The sequence below is a fragment of the Felis catus genome, chromosome B2, assembly GCF_018350175.1.
Source record: "Felis catus isolate Fca126 chromosome B2, F.catus_Fca126_mat1.0, whole genome shotgun sequence".
Taxonomy (NCBI): Eukaryota; Metazoa; Chordata; class Mammalia; order Carnivora; family Felidae; genus Felis; species Felis catus.
The window spans coordinates 136,927,759-136,949,346 of record NC_058372.1 but is presented as its reverse complement, the minus strand read 5'-3'; the positions used below and the strand labels follow the sequence as shown (position 1 = coordinate 136,949,346).

At 38.0% G+C, this 21,588-nt stretch overlaps 1 protein-coding gene across 22 annotated transcripts in view; it reads left to right on the top strand.

Annotated features, from left to right (window-relative positions):
- The window catches only part of SYNE1 (spectrin repeat containing nuclear envelope protein 1), a 475,092-nt gene that overhangs the window by 159,074 nt on the left and 294,430 nt on the right, over nucleotides 1-21,588 (top strand). For all 22 annotated transcript variants that reach the window (XM_045058235.1, XM_045058234.1, XM_045058221.1 and 19 more), the window contains 12 exons: nucleotides 4,114-4,210; nucleotides 4,994-5,196; nucleotides 6,871-7,035; nucleotides 7,470-7,622; nucleotides 8,876-9,019; nucleotides 11,918-12,091; nucleotides 14,289-14,447; nucleotides 14,747-14,911; nucleotides 16,509-16,643; nucleotides 18,828-18,986; nucleotides 19,188-19,396; nucleotides 20,025-20,133. In XM_045058235.1, coding sequence (XP_044914170.1) covers nucleotides 4,114-4,210; nucleotides 4,994-5,196; nucleotides 6,871-7,035; nucleotides 7,470-7,622; nucleotides 8,876-9,019; nucleotides 11,918-12,091; nucleotides 14,289-14,447; nucleotides 14,747-14,911; nucleotides 16,509-16,643; nucleotides 18,828-18,986; nucleotides 19,188-19,396; nucleotides 20,025-20,133 — 1,872 coding nt within the window. The remainder of the gene's footprint in view (nucleotides 1-4,113; nucleotides 4,211-4,993; nucleotides 5,197-6,870; nucleotides 7,036-7,469; nucleotides 7,623-8,875; nucleotides 9,020-11,917; nucleotides 12,092-14,288; nucleotides 14,448-14,746; nucleotides 14,912-16,508; nucleotides 16,644-18,827; nucleotides 18,987-19,187; nucleotides 19,397-20,024; nucleotides 20,134-21,588) is intronic.

Genomic DNA, 21,588 nt, shown 5'->3' with positions numbered 1-21,588 from the left:
GTTAGTCTTTTAAATATTAAATTACAGACATGCATTTATATTTTTGGATTTAGTCATGTCAAATGATACACTCTGAGCTCAGTAGGTAATTATGCAGATCTGTCTTTGTTCTAGCTATTTAAGGACATCCAATCAGACTGAAATGCTTAACGGGGCTGTTCCACCAGGTTAATGTTCTAATACAATGATGTTAGTAATTCTCTTTGAACTTCTCAGATAAAAGATATGTAAGTAGAGAGTTGTTATAATGATACAACTTTCATAAATATTAAAGAAAAACAGTACTTCTGTTTTCTCCATGAAGAGAAGTTCACTAAGCTGTTAGATTTAAACTGCTACACAACTTAAAATAATTGGCAAACTTGATAATTATGCTACACATGTGACATTTTTATGACCATTTCTGCATATTCTTATTCCGTAGTGAAAAATACCTATTGATGGCTAACCCATCTTTTCTGAAAAGGGCCTTAAAGTATTTTTTTGTTTAATAGTTTTAATAACTGGGATGTTGTGTGTTGTCCATGAGCCCAGTGTCCTCCATGTGTGATCTTCTAACCCAGTGACAACCCCAGTGGCATTTTCACATGGTTTCACTGAGGGAATCAAGCCTTTCAATGCTCAACCCACATGTTTTAGGTGGCACAGTTGGTAAGAAGTAGAATGAGGATTTGAAATCACATCTTCCCGAACCAAAAGCCGCGCTTAAGTACTGAACTTTTTACTAATCTAACAAAATTGGCTGTGAAAAGTTTTTTTTTTTTTGAACTTAAAAGGCCAAATAATTAACATGATCTCCTGTAGCTTAGTGAACTAAGGAGTATAGCTCATGTAAATATTAGTTCCATTTAATGTTAGCTCATATCTGACAATATTTTATGCTAATATACTATAGCCTGACAGTGAGAGTTGTTATTATTTATGTTATAGGCAGCATGGTATTGGGGCAGGGGGTGGTGAGGTAGGAGAGATTGTGACATGATATTAATAGATAAAATAATTCATGTTACTAAAAGGATGTTACATGGGAATGTGTTGAATCATGGTTCAGCTACTTACTACCCATGTGACTTTATAAATAACTTAATTTCTAGGAGACTTAGTTTTTCCCAAATTTTTAGTAATAATAATAATAATAATAATAATAATAATAGGATAATAGGGGCTTTTGTAAGAAACAAAGATGGACACATATTGTTTTCCTTTCACCTCACACCCCTTAGAGCTTCTCTTATGCATTTGGAATTTGTGAGAAAATAATTTTCTTTAGAACGGACCATTTCAAAGAGTGAAGACTTTCAAACAAAATAAGAAAATCAAGTTCTTAAATCCAGTCCTTCCCTTGGTTTCTAAAAAAATTTATTGTAATGAGCCATATGCTGCTACATCATCTAATAACCAAAGTAATATGCAGGATGTAAAGGTTCCATAATTATCTCTTCCTTAGTTTGAATTCTCAATTCATCTTATTCATATGCAAAAAAATACATCATTTTTTAAAGGGTTAGAGAATCAAAAAATGTGCTTCCTACTTACCTCTTGTACTAGGTGCTCAGGTATGCAGCTGTTGTGAGCTAAAGAAATTCTTGGAAAATATTTCATGAATGCTTATTAATTAAATCTAGGCGACATACTATTCATAAGAGATTACCTACTGTAATATAAGTCAGGAGATAATTGTTTTGGTTTTTGCTGTCAGAATTGTTCTTGACATGGCCATGTTTGTTAACACATGCTTCAATTTTACTATGGAAGAAAGAAGATCATTCTTTTTCATAAAAGAAGAACTCTTAGAATTGTGGCCTATATGAATGCAACATAAGTAATGTGAATTTTTTTTATTATTTGTAATTATTTTTATCAATGTAAGTAGGCGATTCTGTTAAAACCTCTTCTCAAAGATGATTTTTAAAATATTAAATTACCTGGTTCAGCTCCATTCAAGTGAAATCAATAAGTGAAACTTACTTATTATCTCTACATTGATCTTCCACTAAGTAGAAGAGTAGAAGTTTAGTATCTTCCACTAATACTTTGAATTTAGTGGGATAAAGAGGTATCTTAATTTTCTTGAAGTGCTATCAACAATAACATGGCTTATTTGTTGAACTTGATATCCAAAAAGTAAGCCTCATTTTGAAAGAAATAAATTAATCCCATTATTATTTTAAGTATACTTTTGTGTTTACACCCTTCTGAGAGACTGTCCAGATAGCTCCTGGTGAAAAGGAGATTTAGCAGTCCTCCTACCAAAATGATATTAATAGATAAAATAATTCATGTTACTAAATGGATTTACTCTGTATTTGCTCTCGTGTTCATTCTTAATTAATTTGTAAACAACTCTAGGAAAGGCATATTTAATTAAGTCTTTCTGTCCAGACAGGTGCAATTTCCCATTCTTCTGACACTTAAAACAATTGTTTTTCCATTAGCTTCTTGAAATTTGAGCCAAAAATAAATGGAGACTATTTTTTAAACATTGCCAAATATATTTATCTCTTCAGTGGTCTACAGTGTCTTACAAATTAGTTGTAACTTTCTTTTTTTGATCAAATTATGGTATGTTCATTTGGTTAAATTATGCTAAATTTAAATTACAGTAAGTTACTCTTCCCCTAGTTGGAGAGCAGGGAAGGTTAATGAAGTAGAACAAAAGGCTGAAAAATTAATTAGCCAGACAACTATTGTTTTACTTCATTCTCAGACAAAAATAATACAGCCTATTAAGTTACTGAAGTAAATATTCATCATGGAATCCTTCATTCCAAGTAACTCAGAGCTTTCTCTATTCACTCTATTCCTGAAGAATAATTAATACATAAATAAAACATTTTATAAGCATAAAATGCTATGCAATGTGTTATCTATGTAATGCTTTTAAGTATTATCTTGCAATATGATAAACATTTATCAATGAAATTGAGGGATGTTGTGAAATTTTTCATGAAGTTTTAGATCTGCACTCAAACATTTTGCATCTCCATATTAAGCATTCATTGACATATTACACTGGACTTCAGCTGGTTTTTAAAGGCTAATTTGCATTTTATAATACACTAATCAAGTATTTTAGAGGATTCAAATCAGAGGAACTAATTATACTTAAAAGAAATTAAAGAGCCTTTGGTGATATGTTGTTAACTATAATTGCATTATTTTTTGGCTTTATAATAGCAGTACCAATCTTTGAAACAAGAGCTATTTCATATTTCCTGGAGTTAACGATAACATTTACCTAAGGATTTCTCATGCGCTCTAAATTTTACAGTGTCAGTTTGTAAATTACTATTACTCTAGTAATAGTAACAGTAATAGTAATATGCAATATGTAAATTACATACAGATATAGATACATCTTATCTGTAATTTTTAAAAAAAATTAATGTTTACTTATTTTTGAGAGACAGAGAGACAGAGCAGGAGGGAGGGCCAGAGAGAGAGAGAGAGAGACACAGAATCTGAAGCAGGCTCCAGGCTCTGAACTGTCAGCACAGAGCCCAACACATGGCTTGAACTCACGAGCCATGAGATCTTGACCTGAGCCAAAGTTGGATGCTCAACCAACTGAGCCACCCAGGCACCCCAGTAATTTTTGTAATTGTAGATGAGATATGTGATTATTTAAAATTTTTCTACTAGTAAACATTTTTGTACTTTCTGTTTTGAGGAAAGTGTGCACTGTGCCATTTATTTATAATCTAAGTTCCTCAGAACCATCTTTCACTAGAATTAATGTTCAAAGAGCCACACAATCCCACAGCTAAAACACAGTTGGATACTAAAATGTTCTTCCAGATTTAGTGCTTTCTAAATGTTAGCCCCAGGTTGTCTGGAGAAACTTCAGTCTGTTCTAAAAACAAACCCTTGGGTGGAGAAGAAATAGAGTATTTTCTCAATAGTGCTGAGTTAGAATAAAAGTGTGGAATCCGTTTATATTCTCAGAATAATCAGGTTATTTTATGGCAGTTGATTTAATTTAATATATTTTTTTAAAAGGTTGAGGTTGGTAAATTTGGGCAAAATATCCATATATCTATCCTGAAGAAACTGACTTCAGTATTTCTACATATGCCTAGAATTTGCCATCTTCTAACCATTACCCCTTTCTAGTCTTTTATAGAAAATAGCAAGTTCTTTGAACAATATGAAGTGACATACCAGATCTTGAAACAGACAGCTGAGATGTACGTCAAAGCTGATGGTTCAGGTAAAAAACACTGACAGAATTTGTTGCGATGTTGAACGCAGTAGAATTTAGAACCTACAGGTTTCTGTGTGATCACATCATTTTTTGTTTTTTCCCTGAAGGATCTTTTTATGACCATGCCATTGGCCTGGAGAACACATATTGGATTCACATATTGGATTCAGTCCCCTTGAGTTTGTGCAATGCCTGTCTAACCTGTGTAATAATGGTGTGTGTGTGTGTGTGTGTGTGTGTGTGTGTGTGTGCGCGCGCGCGGTCTTCTGAGAAGAGGCAAAATAAGTGTTCAGTGTCTAAACTGTGATTTTCTAACCTATTTGCAGTTCTGTGGATTAAGTGAAAAAAACAGTAACTTGAGTATCATTATCAAGTAAATGAAAACTTAAGTTAGTGTGGATACACAAATTGTAACTAATATATGTTGGCTTCATTTTGTAAATATATCTGTCATATTGAATCGAAAATGAACTGTAACATTTGTGATCAATACTATATATGTGAGCATCTCTTTGAGTACATACAAAATCTGAACAAATACATATGTCATTCATTGCATCCCACTTATCAAAAATTTTAAATATATTATCACCTTTAATCTTTGTAAACAGCTGTGAATATGGTATAACACATCCCCAGCATTTGTTGAATAAAATTCTAACATTTCATCTGTTAACTTCATAATCTGAAGAAGAATTATAAGTGCAAACCAGTATATAGACCATAGAAAAAAGGTTTGGTAGATTTTGAATAAAAAGTAAGGATTCTATTTTGGTTGATCTGTTTTAGTGGAAGAAGCCGAGAATGTGATGAAATTCATGAATGAAACCACAGCCCAGTGGAGGAACCTCTCAGTAGAGGTCAGGAGCGTGCGAAGCATGCTGGAAGAAGTCATCGCGAACTGGGATCGATATGGCAATACTGTGGCTAGTCTTCAGGCCTGGCTGGAGGATGCTGAGAAAATGCTAAATCAATCAGAGCATGCCAAAAAGGTAATGTCGCTTCCTACAAAAGAAACTGAGTACACACGAACTTAGAAATGAGTCTCTCACAGCATAGTTCTCTAGAGAGTGTTATATCTTTGCAAGTCTGACTCAAGAATCTTGACTTGCCTGAAAAACTGTGCCTTCAGGTTGGTAAATTCCTTTAGGCCAAGAAATGCATTGCTTTATAGAAGTTATATTAAAACAGTTCCCTATCTGATCAGTTCAGTATTTTGCTTTTGTGTTCAGAAGAGGAGGAACTGATGGCGGGACACCCAAACCCAGTGGGCAACAGAGGTCGCTATACTCACTATAAAGTCTATACTTGAAAGGCTCTGACCTCTGTGGATTTCCTAATTGAGGAGAGGATAACATAATACTGACTCTGTATAATGACACATGCCAGTTGAACATCTGGGCCATCACGTTTTTGTCTCTTTGGATATTCTTTTTTGCATTTTATCAACCCTCAGTCAAAGGTCTTATTCCGGGCAAGAATGATCTTTTTCCTTTGATTCCAGGTGTGTATGTGTGTGTTCAAGAGTTACTGTTTTGCTTTAATGTCACTTACATTAAAATATCACATAAAATGGATTTATTATGTACTTCTTAATGGGAATCTGGCATTTTCCCATGAAAAATCAATTTATAAGTAAAAGATATTAAAATGCCAGGCTCCCATTAAAAAAGTATAGTAAATACATTAGAATTAGTGCTTACTGTCCAAGATCAGTTCCTGTGTGATTGCGTTTTGCGAGTAGATGCATTGTTTTTAAATGTTTACCACTCTGTATTTCATACAGATGAAAAATTCTTGTGTAGCTGAGGATGACAAGAATTGTATACCCATACAGATTTTGGCTTTTCTGATTAGACTGACAATGCCCTAGTAGATGTCATATGTGTTAATTTCATCCAAGGGAATATAACCACCAGAAACAGAAGTGTTCTCATCTATTTATGTGGGAAGTCCTCCCACACATGGTTTTATAAAATAGATTTTGAATTCTCTTTGGTATTCTTGGTTTATACTGTGGTGTATGTGTATAAGTATGTACAAGCACACATGTATTAACTTGAAATCAGCAGAAGACTGCTTCATTGTCAGGGGAGTAACTTTAAACGAATAAAAAAGGATGTTACTGTATTCAGTGTTCCTGGCCCAGATATTTAATTAAAAAATTGTTTTCAATGGTTTATATCCATGATTGTTAATTATCTTCATGCACAATATTCAGATTTTAAAATCAAAGGTAATAGGTCAAAGGTTTATTTATAATCCACAAAGAAAACTATACATTAGTCTAAAATGTTGTACCTTTTATATGACTCTGGCACTGGTGTTTACCAGCCTGAAGACTGTACAGGTCCTTTACACAACAAAAATTCGTTTTTTTATCTGTAAAATAGAAATGACAGAAAATGGTCATTATGTGTTTGTTTGTTTGTTTTTGTCTTCAGCAAAAGATATGGCCAAGCCGTTCTGATAAAACGACACTCAGCATTTCTAGCTCCTATTTTTCAACCTCTCTATTGAAAATTGCATTTGGAAAAAGAACTAAGATTTACCTTAAAATTTGCACAAGTTTAGAACAAAGATATTTCACATAGTCTGGTTACTTCCATATCATTTGTTGGGTTTTGGTTTGTGGCTTACAGTAATGTGCATCGTTTATTGTTTAGGATTTTTTTCGAAACTTGCCCCACTGGATACAGCAGCACGCTGCCATGAATGATGCTGGCAATTTTCTAATTGAAACATGTGATGAAATGGTTTCCCGAGATCTTAAACAGCAATTGCTATTGCTCAATGGACGGTGGAGGGAGTTGTTCATGGAAGTCAAGCAAGTATGTCTTTCAAATCTATATATGCTTAGAACATGCATGTGTTACAAACATGCTGATAAACAGTCCGTTTAGAGGCTGTTTTATTGTTGCAGCATGGACTTATTTAGGCAGAGTGCAGATGTGTTTGGAACTGTTATGTTTATTTTGGGTCCTTTATTCTTTCCCACTTACACATTACAGAAATGTATACTTTGGTTAAGGATTGTATTGACATATGGGGCCTCATGTTTGAAATCATAATTCTTCACTTCTGTGCTAGTTTTTTTTTTTTCACAGTAATTGGACTTCCTTCAAGTGTATCTAAAATAAGAATCAGGAATCAGTCTTTCTTACCCTATAACAATTCTAGAAAGTATGTAAATGTGAGGGTTACAGGCTCCCAGAGGTCGGGCTTAACTGATTTTCCGTGTGGTGCTTCTCCCTTTCCTTAACAGTATGCTCGGGCCGATGAGATGGACAGAATGAAGAAGGAGTATGCAGACTGTATTACTGTCCTGTCTGATTTTGCAACTGAAGCCCATAAGAAACTTTCTGAACCCTTAGAAGTCTCTTTTATTAATGTCAAGTTATTAATTCAAGACTTGGAGGTGAGGGGGTTTCTGGACAACAAAGTGAACACCTGTTCTGTTGTGAAATGAAAGATCATTCATGTTACTCAGATGGTTGCAAAGTTTTCCTGTCTCCTTGGCACCCTTTTGACATGTGTGCATATCCTGATTTGCACCTCAGAATTAAAGATTGCATTTAAATAAAAAAATTTATTTAAATTTTTTAATGCTCTATTTTTTTAAAGGTTAATTTATTTGAGAGGGAGAGAGAAAGCGAGTGAGCATGAGGAGGGAGGGGCTGAGAGAGAGAGGGACAGAAGGTTCAAAGCCGGCTCAAGTGCTGACAACTGTGAGCCCAGTGTGGGGTTCAAACTCACCAACTGTGAGCTCATGACCTGAGCCGAAGTCGGAAGCTCAACTGACTGAGCCACCCAGGCACCCCTCTGTTTGAATTTTTTAAAGATATGTTTTGACCATACAGTAACTTCAAAATAGGTTTGTCTTTTTTTTTTTAATTCAGAGATTTTTTTTTACAACCAAATTACAAAGGACTAGGAGAAAACAGGAAACATCTACATCCAACACCTCCACATAAATGCCTCTACTCTAACAAATTTATTAAATGAATTGTGCTATTTGCATATTTTGAAGACCTTGCAGCTCTCAAAAATGAAGTAGTAGAAGAATATGTAATGACATGGAGAGCTTTTCTAATATACTATTGGGAAAAGCAAAAAACAATATCCCCTTTTTTTGTGTAAATATAAAAAAAATGGGTGTAAGCACACAGAGGGGGAAATGTTCATGATATAGTGATGGATGTTGGCTCTGGTTAGCACTGAGTGAGAAGCCTGGAAGTAACTTCAGTTTTCTTTTTCTTATTATCTCTAATTCATAAATTGTCTACAATGACCATGTGTTGCTTTTTTTAAGATAAGGTAAGTTGTATAATTGCTAAGGTCAAAGGAATTGCCCCAAATTAACATGCATTTACTTGATTTATGATGTTTACATACTACATTCACACATATATTTTGGAAGTGTAAACTTGATGCTTACTTAAGGATTTATGGTTGCTTTTAAAGGAAAGCTTTTATCTATTTTTAATATGAACTTACCAATATATAATATATTAGCAAAGAAGGAAAGCAATAACTGGAATCTCCAAAAGTTTCTTACAAGTATAGGATTTCATACAGTACACATTGATTTTTGTTCAGCCTTCTGCAGAATTCTGAAATTAAAAGGAAATGTACGTTGTGGTAATGTAGCTGTTTCAATGGCTCCTGCAGGACATTGAGCAGCGGGTGCCTGTAATGGATGCTCAGTACAAGATGATTACCAAGACCGCACACCTCATTACCAAGGAGAGCTCCCAAGAAGAAGCCAATGAAATGTTTGCAACCATGTCTGGGCTCAAAGAACGGCTAACCAAGGTGGGAAAATATGTTAACGCGAGGGGCCAACACTGCCTTGCACGTGCCTATACCTCCTCTGGCCAACACACTCATGGGCAAAGTCTTTACCTGTTAAGAGATCATCCTTTTGTTGTTTATTGGGATTCTTGATTTAGTAACTTTGCCATTTAGGAACTTGGTCATGAAGTTTAACAAATGAAACTATGGAGCTGATGTCAAGTGATACCTCTGTTAATTTGGAAGCACTAGGAGGTTTATTTTAATAAAATCGATCGGTCTCTTCTGGAGAAATAAGGGGTCAGTGAAATGTCATCCAACAAGGGGGGGAGATAAGGAAGAGGAAGGAAGAGGAAGAGATCATACATTTAAATGAGAAAGAGTTCCCAAATGTCCTTTTTATTGAGGTTTATTTGACTATTCTAAGAGTATTTATGCTATTTTCTGTGTGAATAGCCCGGAACGTGGAAATTCTGCTCTCTTCAGCTCACGGAGCTCACCTTAGACTTAAGATATATACATTTGTGCCACCTGTGTACAGGGAACCCAGTGAACACTAAACACCAGCCATAAGACTTTTCTGTTCTATTGGGGGATTTTCCTTAAGAGCTTTGGAAGGTTCCATTGGGATTTCTTATCTACCTGAAGTTGAGTTTTATGCAGATGGTATTGTTTGCATTTCAGTAATTAATTTTTAATAGGAGGTGGGAGGTAGTATAAATGAAGAGGAAAATTTTGTAATGAACAATTGAGAAACAGAGGAAAAGACAGCAGAAAAACCTGTAATTTAGGAGAGAACAAGCAGGAGAATAACCCACATGAAGTCAGTAGTGGGCAATTAATGAAAAGAGGAATAAATGAGATAAGTGGAAAAAGGAAGAATCATGGTATTGAAAAAAAGAGAACACTTCATTTGCCAAACTGACATATATTAGAATGTTAATTTGTAATTCTTTTTATTTTTCAACATTTATTTATTTTTGGGACAGAGAGAGACAGAGCATGAACGGGGGAGGGGCAGAGAGAGGGAGACACAGAATCGGAGACAGGCTCCAGGCTCCGAGCCATCAGCCCAGAGCCCGACGCGGGGCTCGAACTCACGGACCGCGAGATCGTGACCTGGCTGAAGTCGGATGCTTAACCGACTGAGCCACCCAGGCGCCCCTAATTCTTTTTATTTTTAACATTCAAGTTAAATGTTATCTGTAAAGACTGGGTACAATTCAAAGTCAACGTTACTGATTTGATAACCTTCAAACAGCTTTCAGAGCCATATCTTGGGCTTGCACATCTTAGCCGAGGCCAAGTTTAATGATTTAAGGTGACCTGTGAGAAAGCAGATTGCACCTTTGAGCACATCTAAGTCATTCTGCTTTTTTAAGCTACTGCTTCAGTTGTAGCATCTTAGTAAGTTTTCAGCTGTATCTAGGAAAGATTTATAAAGCACACTGACTTTTAATTTATTTTTATTTATTTTGATGTTTATTTACTTATTCTGAGAGAGAGAGAGACAGAGAGAGAGAGAGAACGTGAGCAGGGGAGAGAGAGAATCCCAAGTAGGCTCTGTGCTGTCAGTGCAAAGCCCAACATGGGGCTCCGTCTTACAAACCGTGATATCGTGACCTGAGCCAAAATCAAGAGTCAGGTACCTAACCAACTGAGCCACCTAGGCACCCAGAAACCAACTGATTTTTATACGTGTTAGCAGATTCTCTTTTGTTCAGAATCATTTTAGAAAAGCCTTGTTGCAGTAGATCAGTAGCTTTCTTTTGGTGAGTTTACCCTTTAGGCAGTGTATCCGAGAGCATGAGAATATTCATAATTTACGAAAAAAGAGAATGGTCTATTAACAAGTATTCCATTTCATTTCGTTGGTTCCCAAAAGTATGAATAATATTTTGGGAGCAATTCTAAGTAAAATGAGTGGGGACAGGAAGTTCTTAGAGAACTACTTGATCCTGCATTCCAACATGAAGGTGTTAAGACAGAAACTTTATGGATCTCTTGAGCTCCAGGAACGTATGGCCTCATCGTGAAGATCAAGCTGATATTAATACAAGTGTAGGGGCACCTGGGTGTCTCAGTGGTTGAGGATCCGACTCTTGAATTTGGCTCAGGTCATGATCCCAGGGTCATGGGATGGAACCCCGTGTTGGGCTCTGCGCTGAGCATTGAGCTTGCTTGGGATTCTCTCTCCCCTGCTTGCACACTCTCTTTCTCTCAAAAAAAAAAAAAAGAGTAATACAAGGGTATAAAGTAACAGCATTTTTTAAAAGACAAGTGACAGATGAGGCTGGGTTAGTTCAGACTAGGGAGACATCCCCTGGCTTGGGAACCTTTGTAAATAAACTGGTACATGACTTGTGCACTTGGGGTGGGTAAGAGGATTGGCAGAGGGTCGTGACACATGTTGCTGGGGGAGGTAGGGAAGCACAAGGCCTGTCTGGGAAGAATGAGTCAGCAAAGTTACAGGTCTGTCCGGAGTTTAGGGTTCAAGTTGTAGAGACCTGGAAAATACAGTTGGAAAGTCAGTCTAGATAACGTCATTCGTAACGATCTCAGGTCAGGTTTTGAGGCCGAAATGAAGATCAGTTGCACAGTTTATGAGGGAGAATTCGATGCCATCTGGCTCACTAACAGCCTCGTTTAGATGGGAGGGTGCCATCCAGATGGACCCTTTAGATGAATCTTCCTGGGAAAATTCTGTGGCATTTATTTGTCTCAGTGATTGAGTAGTATTGTGTTTTTATATCAAAATGTAACAGTACAAAGGAAGTATCATGAAATAAGAGTCTTTGGAGATCTGCAAGCACCGAATGACGGCTTCGCTGAAGAAAATGTTCTCAGAGGTGTGAACAGTGCCCTGAGCTTGTGGTACTTAGCGGTGTTTGATGGAATTTTTGTTTTTGTCTTTTAAAGGTCAAAGAATGTTGCCCTCCACTCCTTTATGAGTCTCAGCAGCTGTTGATCCCATTGGAAGAACTGGAAAAGCAGATGACGTTCTTTTATGACTCGCTTGCGAAAATCCACGAAATTATGGCAGTTCTCGAGCGTGAAGCCCAATCCAGTGCCCTTTTTAAACAGAAACATCAGGTAAGGGAAAGTCCCCGTGAGGAGACATGGTTATTTTTAAAGCGTGTGTAGTGGGACTGAGGTGGTGCCCACAGTGGCAGGAATTCAGTTAGGACAGGAGACATTTTTCTAGAGTAGCGCTGGCAACTCAAAACAAAAATACACATCTTGTCCAAAGATGAAAACCCTGTCCACTAAAGATAAAATAAAATATCTATCTATGTAAATTTACATAGAGATAAAATTTTTATAACCAAATTAAAAATTGTATGTATTTAGATATATATAAAAGTAAACAGTTGCATTCTATTTCTATCCAGTGTCTATAATCTATGTCTTTTTTAAATCTTTTTTTTTTAATGCTCATTTATTTTTGAGAGAGGGCGACAGAATATAAGAAGGGAAGAGACAGAGAGAGAGGGGGTCACAGAATCCGAAGCAGGTTCCAGGCGCTGAGCTTTCAGCCCAGAGCCTGATGCGGGGCTTGAACTCACAAACTGTGAGATCATGACCTGAGCTGAAATAGGACGCTTAACCGACTGAGGCACCCAGGTGTCCCTATAATCTGTGTCTTAAGAGATCTTTTCTTTGCCTCTGAGATTATACAATCATAAAGTTCTGGGAATGTGTTTGGAGTGATAATTATTTTTCTTTGTCTCAGTTTTAGAGAGCAGATCTCTCTGCAGAACAGCTTCCCTCTCTTGAAGTTAATGGACTTGTTTAGGTGGTTTATTACAAATGACCCCATCCATCAGAGGAGGGTGAAACTTAACGGGCAAAAGGTTTGCCACTGCCTTCATTGAAAAAGATTCCTGGAAGGAAGGCAGCATCACTTAGTAGAAAGAGCCAAGAGTATCTGAAGTGTCATATAGATATTCGGATCATAGTTCTGATGTAACAAATTGCAAAGCCTTGATTAGCTTTTATGCTTAAAATGCAGGTAATAATACCTAGTTGAGAGCTTATTGTGAAGACTACATTAAATATTCTATAATGTACTTAGCACACAGTGGCACATAATACATACTCTATAACTAGTTATTATTATTATTATTATTATTATTATTATTGATAATAGAGCCATGATGATTATACCACCAAACCCTGTTCTAGTGGGCTCTCATCCTATTGGATAAAGATTGTCTCTCACTTTGAGTCAGGTTGCCATGTCTCACATTCTCAAATCACTATACATTGCCACCAAAGAATCCTTCCACAATTAAAATAACATTTGATAGTTTAGTAATAATAATACTAATAATATTTAATAATATCTTTGTTAACATATGTTACTCTCTGACCTCCTAAATCTTCAAAAGGAAGAAGTGTGTCTTTATTCCATTTTGCCAAAACAAAACAAAACCCTTGGTCTTAATACTTGCATCTAGATTCCCAAAACCGGTATCCAAATGAGCAGTTTGAAATACTTTTCCAAAGCAGTTGAGGATGTCAAAATGCAAATAGTGTGGCGGCTTCAAGTCAAAAAGTGACTGTTGGCCTTTGACTGGGCTAATTTCCATGCATCTATCAACTGTAGAAACCACTATGATGCCAGGTTACGAAGCAGAGGTGGAAAGCCCTGGGTCACCATGGCTTCTCATCTGGTGACTGTGTGACACCTACATGTCCTCCCACACCCACCAGGCTGTTGCCTTTTGTGGTTAGGGTCTGGGGTCCCTCGTTTTGTTAATGAAAGGTCGACTGACAGCTTGTGAACCTTGGGAATTCAAATGTGCCTTTTGGGATACACAAATGGTATGTAATTTGCTGCAGCTCTTTCAGTAAAGTATAATGTGCATGGGTGTTAAATTTATTTAGTCAGATTAAAACCTAGTATGTAGATTAATTTTGTGATTGTTCTCTCAGTAAACCAAAGGCCTGTGAGTTGGATGGACAAAGCAGGCACTAGAGAAATAACAACTTTGATGCCCTTTCATTTTCTTAATGGTAATAGCACAGGCATGAAATATATAAAAAAATCTCGAAAAGCTCAATGTGACATTTAAATGCCTTATATAAAAAGCACTGACTTCGGTGATTGCTTCAAATTGAGCTCTTCTGAAAAGAAACACTTCTCTGTACTTTTGATTTTACTTATAGCTGACTAAAAGCCTAAAAGCTATATAATGTTGTTCTTATTGTTTTGTAATGGTTCCTCTCTTTCCTTCTTTTTCTCACTGTTTTAAATACTATTGTTGTGGGTTTCCTTTCCCTGTAGGAACTGTCAGCTTGTCAAGAGAGCTGTAAGAAAACCATGACGCAGATTGAGAAAGGCAGTCAAAATGTTCAAAAGTTCGTGACCTTGAGCAGTGTGTTAAAGCATTTTGATCAGACGAAGCTGCACAGACAGATTGCAGATGCCCACGGTGCTTTCCAGGTAAGCTCTCTCCGTGCTATAGAGACACGAGCCAGGGAAAAATACAAGGAATGAGGACATCTAACCATCACGTGTCATGCTTCCACTCTTGCTAAATGTCTTGCCTACTGAGGTTTGGAACCAATCATTTTACTTGTTTTCTTAATATTCATCAATGTTAAAAAGGAGTTGATTACTCTCATAATGAAATGTATTCCTTCCAAGTGTTTTTTTTTTTTAAAGAAACAATACTCTTTAACAAAATGATGCTTTCATTAATCTGGAAGCAGCATCACATTATGATTATTTTTTAAATCAAGAATATGGTGAAGAAAATTGGAGACTGGAAGAAACATGTGGAAACCAATAGTCGCTTGATGAAGAAATTTGAAGAGTCTCGAGCAGAGTTGGAGAAGGTGCTACGGATCGCTCAGGAGGGCCTGGAGGAAAAGGGGAACCCAGAAGACCTCCTGAAGAAACATACAGTGAGTTTATCCTTCATGGGGCACTTGAGCTGAGGACACGGCAAGTGGTCTTGGGTGAAAAGTAAAAAGTGTGCTCCGATCTAATACTGAGTGTTTGAGGAGAACAGGGAAGAAGAGGTGAGTTAGGGAGGCAGAAACATTTTAGGTTATGAGATCTAAAGAAAAGGGCAGCAGCAAAAAGAACTTCAAGGGCAACTGATGAGCAGCATTATAATTGGCCATTCCTAAGTCCCTGAGGGAGTAGAGAGTTATAGGATGTAGAATTCGGGCTCTCCAAATGACTATTCATTGTTAGGTGAGAAATTTTTACGTAACCAACATAACTCTTTTTAAGAGATAATTTTAGGTGGATGGCTAAGTCTCTGTGCTCATTTCATGAATCCTCCATATTGTAGTATGAACACCACGTGCCTTGAAGTTTGGTAGCTGATGCACAGCTTGTCCTATCGTGAAGCCATCTTCCTGTTGATCACACTCATTTAAATCATTTCAGTATTAAAAATGTTAGTGATCAACGCCAAGTGGAGATGATGGCCCCTCTGAGAACATGTACTTTGAGTTATTTTCCCTGAAATTCCAGTGGATATTTGTATGAACCACACTACCGCATGATGACTGCAATATATTTGTGACGCAGCTGACTGTGATGTCGGTGATCAGCCAGCATCTCCTTCAGTTTAGACGCGTGGTGCCGTGTGGCACTTTCTGGTTTGAACCACTGTTGTTTCAAAATATCTCCACGGACGTACTCCTGAGTCTGTGTGAGACTTGGTCATGTGTCGATGTGCACACGTGTTGTATTTATCTGCATGGTGTGCCATATATTTATGCATGCACTGGGTGCTTAAGCAATGGGCACTTATTTTCTCACTGTTTGGGTTTGGTGAGGACTCTCGTCCTGGCTTGTAGATGGTCATTCTCACTTTCTTCTCGTAAGACGGAGATAAATAGGGAGCAAGATCTTTGATGTCTCTTCTTATAAGGGCACTAATTCCATCATGAGGGACCTACCCTCATGACCTCATCTCATCACCCCATAGGCCTCATCTCCAAATTTCATTACACTGGGGATTAGGGATTCAACATAGGAATTTGGCAGATGTCGGTGGGCACAGTTCTGTCCGTAGCCTGTGGGGTTGTGTGTATTCGCCTGGATGTGGATGGAAATGGCTCATAATGAACCAGCAGGGCCTGAAACACATTGCAGCTAGGGTATGAGGAATTGCAAGGCTAAACACTAGTTTCGGTTCTGCTTCTGACTTTACCAGAGAGGAATGAAAACTCTATTATAGGGAATCAAGGTTTTTGGCCCCTTGGCCTTCCAGAATATTCTACCAAATTTGAAAACTGCAAAGATATTTCTTTCTAAAAAATGAAAAGTACTAGTTGAATTTCAGATGTGGTGGCTTCTGACTCATAACTATAGATAATTATAGTTCATTCCTTAAAAAAAAAAATCATAGTTGCCAGCAAGGTTTAAAGAGGGCACTGGCTGGCTAACGGGCTCGTTTTGAGGCGTGACTGCCTGACTGTATGGTGTGTAGATGCTGCCTTTTATTCTGTCTGACACTCGTAACCACCTCCCCCTCCACGCCAGGAATTTTTCAGTCAGCTGGATCAGAGAGTGCTCAATGCTTTCCTGAAAGCTTGCGACGAGCTCACCGACATCCTCCCTGAGCAGGAACAGCAGGGCCTGCAGGAAGCTGTTAGAAAGCTCCATAAACAGTGGAAGGTGAGTCAGGACATAATGGATGCACAGACATAAGTACGTATCATGCATGATGGGACAGAGCATGAGGGGATTAAGGTTCGATTGTAAGAGAAATGTAGAAAGTCATGGAAGGTCACCATAGTTACTTCTCCCACTGAAAAAACTGAACTTGAATAAAGCATGATAAAGTATGAGAGAATTTTGTTTTTCTCATTTTTTTAGTAGCATCAATTTTATCATATTGCTTAAGAGCACTCTTTTTCTTTTCCTGCGTAGGTTTGGGGATAGGAATGACAAGGGCATTTAACTTATTCAGCAACATCAGTAAACCCACTTAAATAAATTATAGTAGAGATACTATAATAACATTTTGCTGTTTTCAAGGATTTTACCATCTGGTTTAGATTGTTACGACCTCAGAAATGTAAATATGAACATTTATTAGTTAAGGACTCAGCAATGAACATAGCATGATCCATTTCCCCAAAGAGCTTCGAGTCCAGTGGGGAAGATAATTAGTTGCAGATAGTGAAAGTACAATATATAATAAGTCCCCAAAAGTGTAAGTAATACATATGAAAGCTTTTGTAGAGAGAAGTGGGCCTACTTGGGGAGTGGAAAGGAGTGAATCAAGTAACTAGTTTTGAGCTCGGATTTTAAAGAAGAAGCAGGGGTCTGGGGTACATGGGAGGGAGGAGTAACAGGAACTGGAAGAGAGAGAGAGCAGGAGAGAAAGCACAGAAGTTGGGGATGTAGGGATCCACTTGGCGGGTCTAACCTGAGTGCCCCACACTGGACTCATCACATGGAAGTCGATTTCAGAATCGAAGGCTGTCTTCCCCAGCCTGGAGAAAACCTACTCTAGCAACAGGTTGACCAGTGCTATCACGAGGTCACAGGGAGTGGCGAACTTCATGTGTGTTATATGAAGAAGTCACGGGGTCTGAAAGATAGGCAACCAAAACACTTTCCATCAGGTTTTGTGAATCTCTGGATTTTTTTGTTTTCTCCATCTCAGTAACATAGGCTATAAAATCAGCTCTATGCATAGGAAAAACTCAGTTAAGGACATATTTTTTTACTTGCTAAATTTGAAAATTAAAAAATCCTTAAACCCAAGTTTTCTAATATGTCTTTAAAACTTAAAATATCATAAATGTATTATAGAATAGAGATTCTAAATGAAAGTTGTATTTATTTTATACACACACACATTCACAACATTAAGCCCTCTAGGATATAATCTGGTCTAGTCTTTCCATAGCCCCAGATCATCTTTCTCATCAGTTATCTTAGTATTTTATTTTAAAAGTAACCTTTTAAATACTATAGGATAGGGGTACCTGGGCGGCTCAGTCAGTTAAGTGTCTGACTTCACCTCAGGTCATGATCTCAAGGTCCGTGGGTTCAAGCCCTGCGTCAGGCTCTGTGCTGACAGCTCGGAGCCTGGAGCCTGCTTCGGATTCTGTGTCCCCCTCTCTCTGTGCCCCTCCCCTGCTTGTGCTCTGTCTCTCAAAAATAAATAAACATTAAAAAAATTTATAAATACCATAGGATACAAGTTAGCTAAAACGAATAATTGTAAGCCTGAAGGTAATCATATAGCTTATTCTTATACCAGAAAGAACATAAAACATTTCATGTTGCTTGCATGCTGACTGCCCTGTTTACTTGAGGAATGCTCTAAGTAAGGAAAGAGACATGACAGGTAGTCACAGGTGTGGGCTGTTTCACCCTGGCATTTTTACTAATAAAAGTTTTCTTATCTTCGCCTTTTGTGTAGTGAGTGTAATATAGGTTCTTCCTATCTCACAGGGTCATTGACACAATTAAAAAAGACATATGCTGGGGAGAGGGTATGTGGACTCAGGGCGTGATTTAAATTTAGATTCAAATCTAGCTTTTCTACTTACCCCTGAGCCTCAGTGGTCTGACCTGTAAAATAGGAATATTAATATTGTGTGAGGCTGTTGTAAAAATTAAATAGAATAATCCCTGTGAAACATGTGCCCCCCAGGCAGAAAGGATTCATTGCTGTCCCAATACTTACTTGGAAGTGTACAAAACACAATGGCCAGGTGCAGACGATAGTGATTAAATCACATTGGACCCCAAGGGAATATTTTATGGTTTTTGCCACTTCAGTTGAAAATGTGTGTAATCAGAAATGGTATCATATTTTTAAAATATTCCTATGGGATGTAGGACCTTCAAGGAGAAGCCCCATATCATTTGCTTCATCTGAAGATTGATGTGGAGAAGAATAGATTCCTAGCTTCTGTAGAAGAATGCAGAACTGAGCTGGATCGAGAGACCACGCTGGTGCCCCAGGAAGGCAGTGAAAAGATTATTAAGGAGCACAGGGTACGTCTCACACACCCCACGCGCGGGCACACCAAGTCACATTGTCACCTAAAGGATACAGCCGGTACTTTGGTTTGGGTCTGAAAACACGAAATAGCTTAATTACTTGATACAAGTAGACTAAATGGGAATCTTCTATGAAAATAGGAAAGTACTGTGTGGATCCTCACAGGGATTATATAAACGTTTATTGCTCATTAGATTTTCTTCAGTGACAAAGGTCCTCATCATCTTTGTGAGAAAAGGTTACAGCTTATTGAAGAACTGTGTCTGAAACTCCCCGTCCGGGACCCAGTAAGGAACACACCTGAAACCTGTCACGTGACTCTCAAAGAGCTCAGAGCTGCCATTGACGCCACCTACAAGAAGCTTGTGGAAGACCGGGACAAGTGGAAGGACTACACTAGAAGGTAGTTGTGGAACTCTTTCTGGAGGCGGATCTGACCTGTCCTAATACTGTTAATTCCGAGATCAGTGCAAAACAAGTAATGATGCATGTTTTGTCTTCAGCAATAAAGAAAATCAAATTGTGCGATCTTGCCCAGGCTCTTATATAAAAATGCTTCATTTAATAAAAATGGGCGTCAGTCAGAAACAGAGTGAAGCACTTTATTTGTGAGTGACCCAGATGTTATCTCTTTGAAGCGAATTTGCAGTTCCTTTCTCCCCGGTTCCCTCATAGTACTAGAGGGGGGGGGGGGGGGGGCCTCTGCCTCTGGGTTTCTGTCTCCATCTGCTGGAGACAGAAGAGGCCAGACCTCAGGTACTTCCTTCCTCCACGTGCTCAGGCCCTGGGACACATCGTTTTCCTTAGCTGAACTCCATCTACTCTGACTTCTCTTTCCTCCTATGTGAAAAGTGCCCAGAGGCACCCCTGCCCCGAGCTTCATGGTAAAGGAACAGCTCCTAGAAAATTTGTTACTTGACTTGCTAATCAGTTGATGATTAAACTTCCATGAATAAAGTCAAAAGAGAAAATGTATTTTAACCACTGGGATATTTTCTCCCTTTAATAAGAAGATACTTGTGTTATTTCAGAATTTCTGAGTTCTCATCTTGGATATCTGCAAAGGAGACACAATTGAAAGGGTTTAAGAATGAGCCCATCGATACCGCCAACCATGGAGAGATTAAACATGCTGTAGAGGTTAGTTCTGGGCCATATTTTGTGACTGGAAAATTTTCACTAATAAGAAAATTAATGGTAGACAAATGATATATTTTTTTTCTTTCTGTAAAAAAATTAAGTTCTCAAAAACTGTCTTAAAAAGAAGTCTCCTCATGTTACTATAGAGAAGTATGGAGGATTTTCTATTGAATTGCTGTTAGCTTTGAGACTTAGTCATACTCAGGGGTACCTCTAATACATCTTTAGCTAATGGGAAATCTTGAGAGGAAAATTGCATGCATGGGCACATAACACAGCAGAGATTTAAGAATTGTCGCAGAAAAACAAGAACACTATAGGTTTTTATACATTTTCAGCCATTCAAAAGGCAGCTCACAGAATGAGGGAATTGGGCAAGGTCTCTAAGCATCATTTCTCATGTCACATTCAGTCTGGATCAGATCAGCTCTGTGAGCGTGGGTACAGCCTGATAAACGGAGCCAGCGGACGGAACCTCAAGCCTGAACCCAGTTCGCATCCTGTGAATGACCACAGCAACCTCCTCCTCCTTAGCATGGCCTATTCTGTCTTATAGGCACACGCCATTGTGAAAATCCTTATCTTTCAGCGTTTTGAGCTCATGCAAGTCACACAGTAGCTGTTAATGAGAACGTGTTTCCTTTCTATTCCTATCTTCTGAGGTCCATGTTTTTCTAGTAAATTTATAATCCCTGTAAATGCTAGAGATCCTCAATAACGTCATGCTCTACCTATAGGAGGATATCTATATTTGTCATTGGTTGCTATTATATAGTACCAAAAAAAAAAATTCACATCTTAGAATGAAGAGATCGCTTGGTTGTGGAACTAGTCATTTTCTGTTTGTGTGAATGTGCCCTGGAAGGTCCTCTGTAGCAGCACCTTGGGTTTCCTCATGCACCCAGAGCGTGTGTAGAAGGGAGAGGCTTCCCAGATCATCCCTCCCACGGTTCCCAGATCTTACAAGGGCCGAGGCCCCAGAATATTTCTGGCCTTGTCCTGGCCAGTAAGCCCTCCCTTCCTGGATTAGAGCTGTGCTCCTATTTGCACATCCTACTATCTGGAGAACTGACTTCAATAAAGTCACAAAAATGAGGCATAAAATCTAAGTCAGTTAAGTTAAAATCAATTTTTAGGGCATCCATAATAATATTCAACAACTAGGGGCGCCTGGGTGGCGCAGTCGGTTAAGCGTCTGACTTCAGCCAGGTCACGATCTCACGGTCCGGGAGTTCGAGCCCCGCGTCAGGCTCTGGGCTGATGGCTCAGAGCCTGGAGCCTGTTTCCGATTCTGTGTCTCCCTCTCTCTCTGCCCCTCGCCCGTTCATGCTCTGTCTCTCTCTGTCCCAAAAATAAATAAACGTTGAAAAAAAAATTAAAAAAAAAATAATAAAAAAAATAATATTCAACAACTAAACTCTTCAAACAAAAAGAAATCAGCTCATTAAAAAAAGG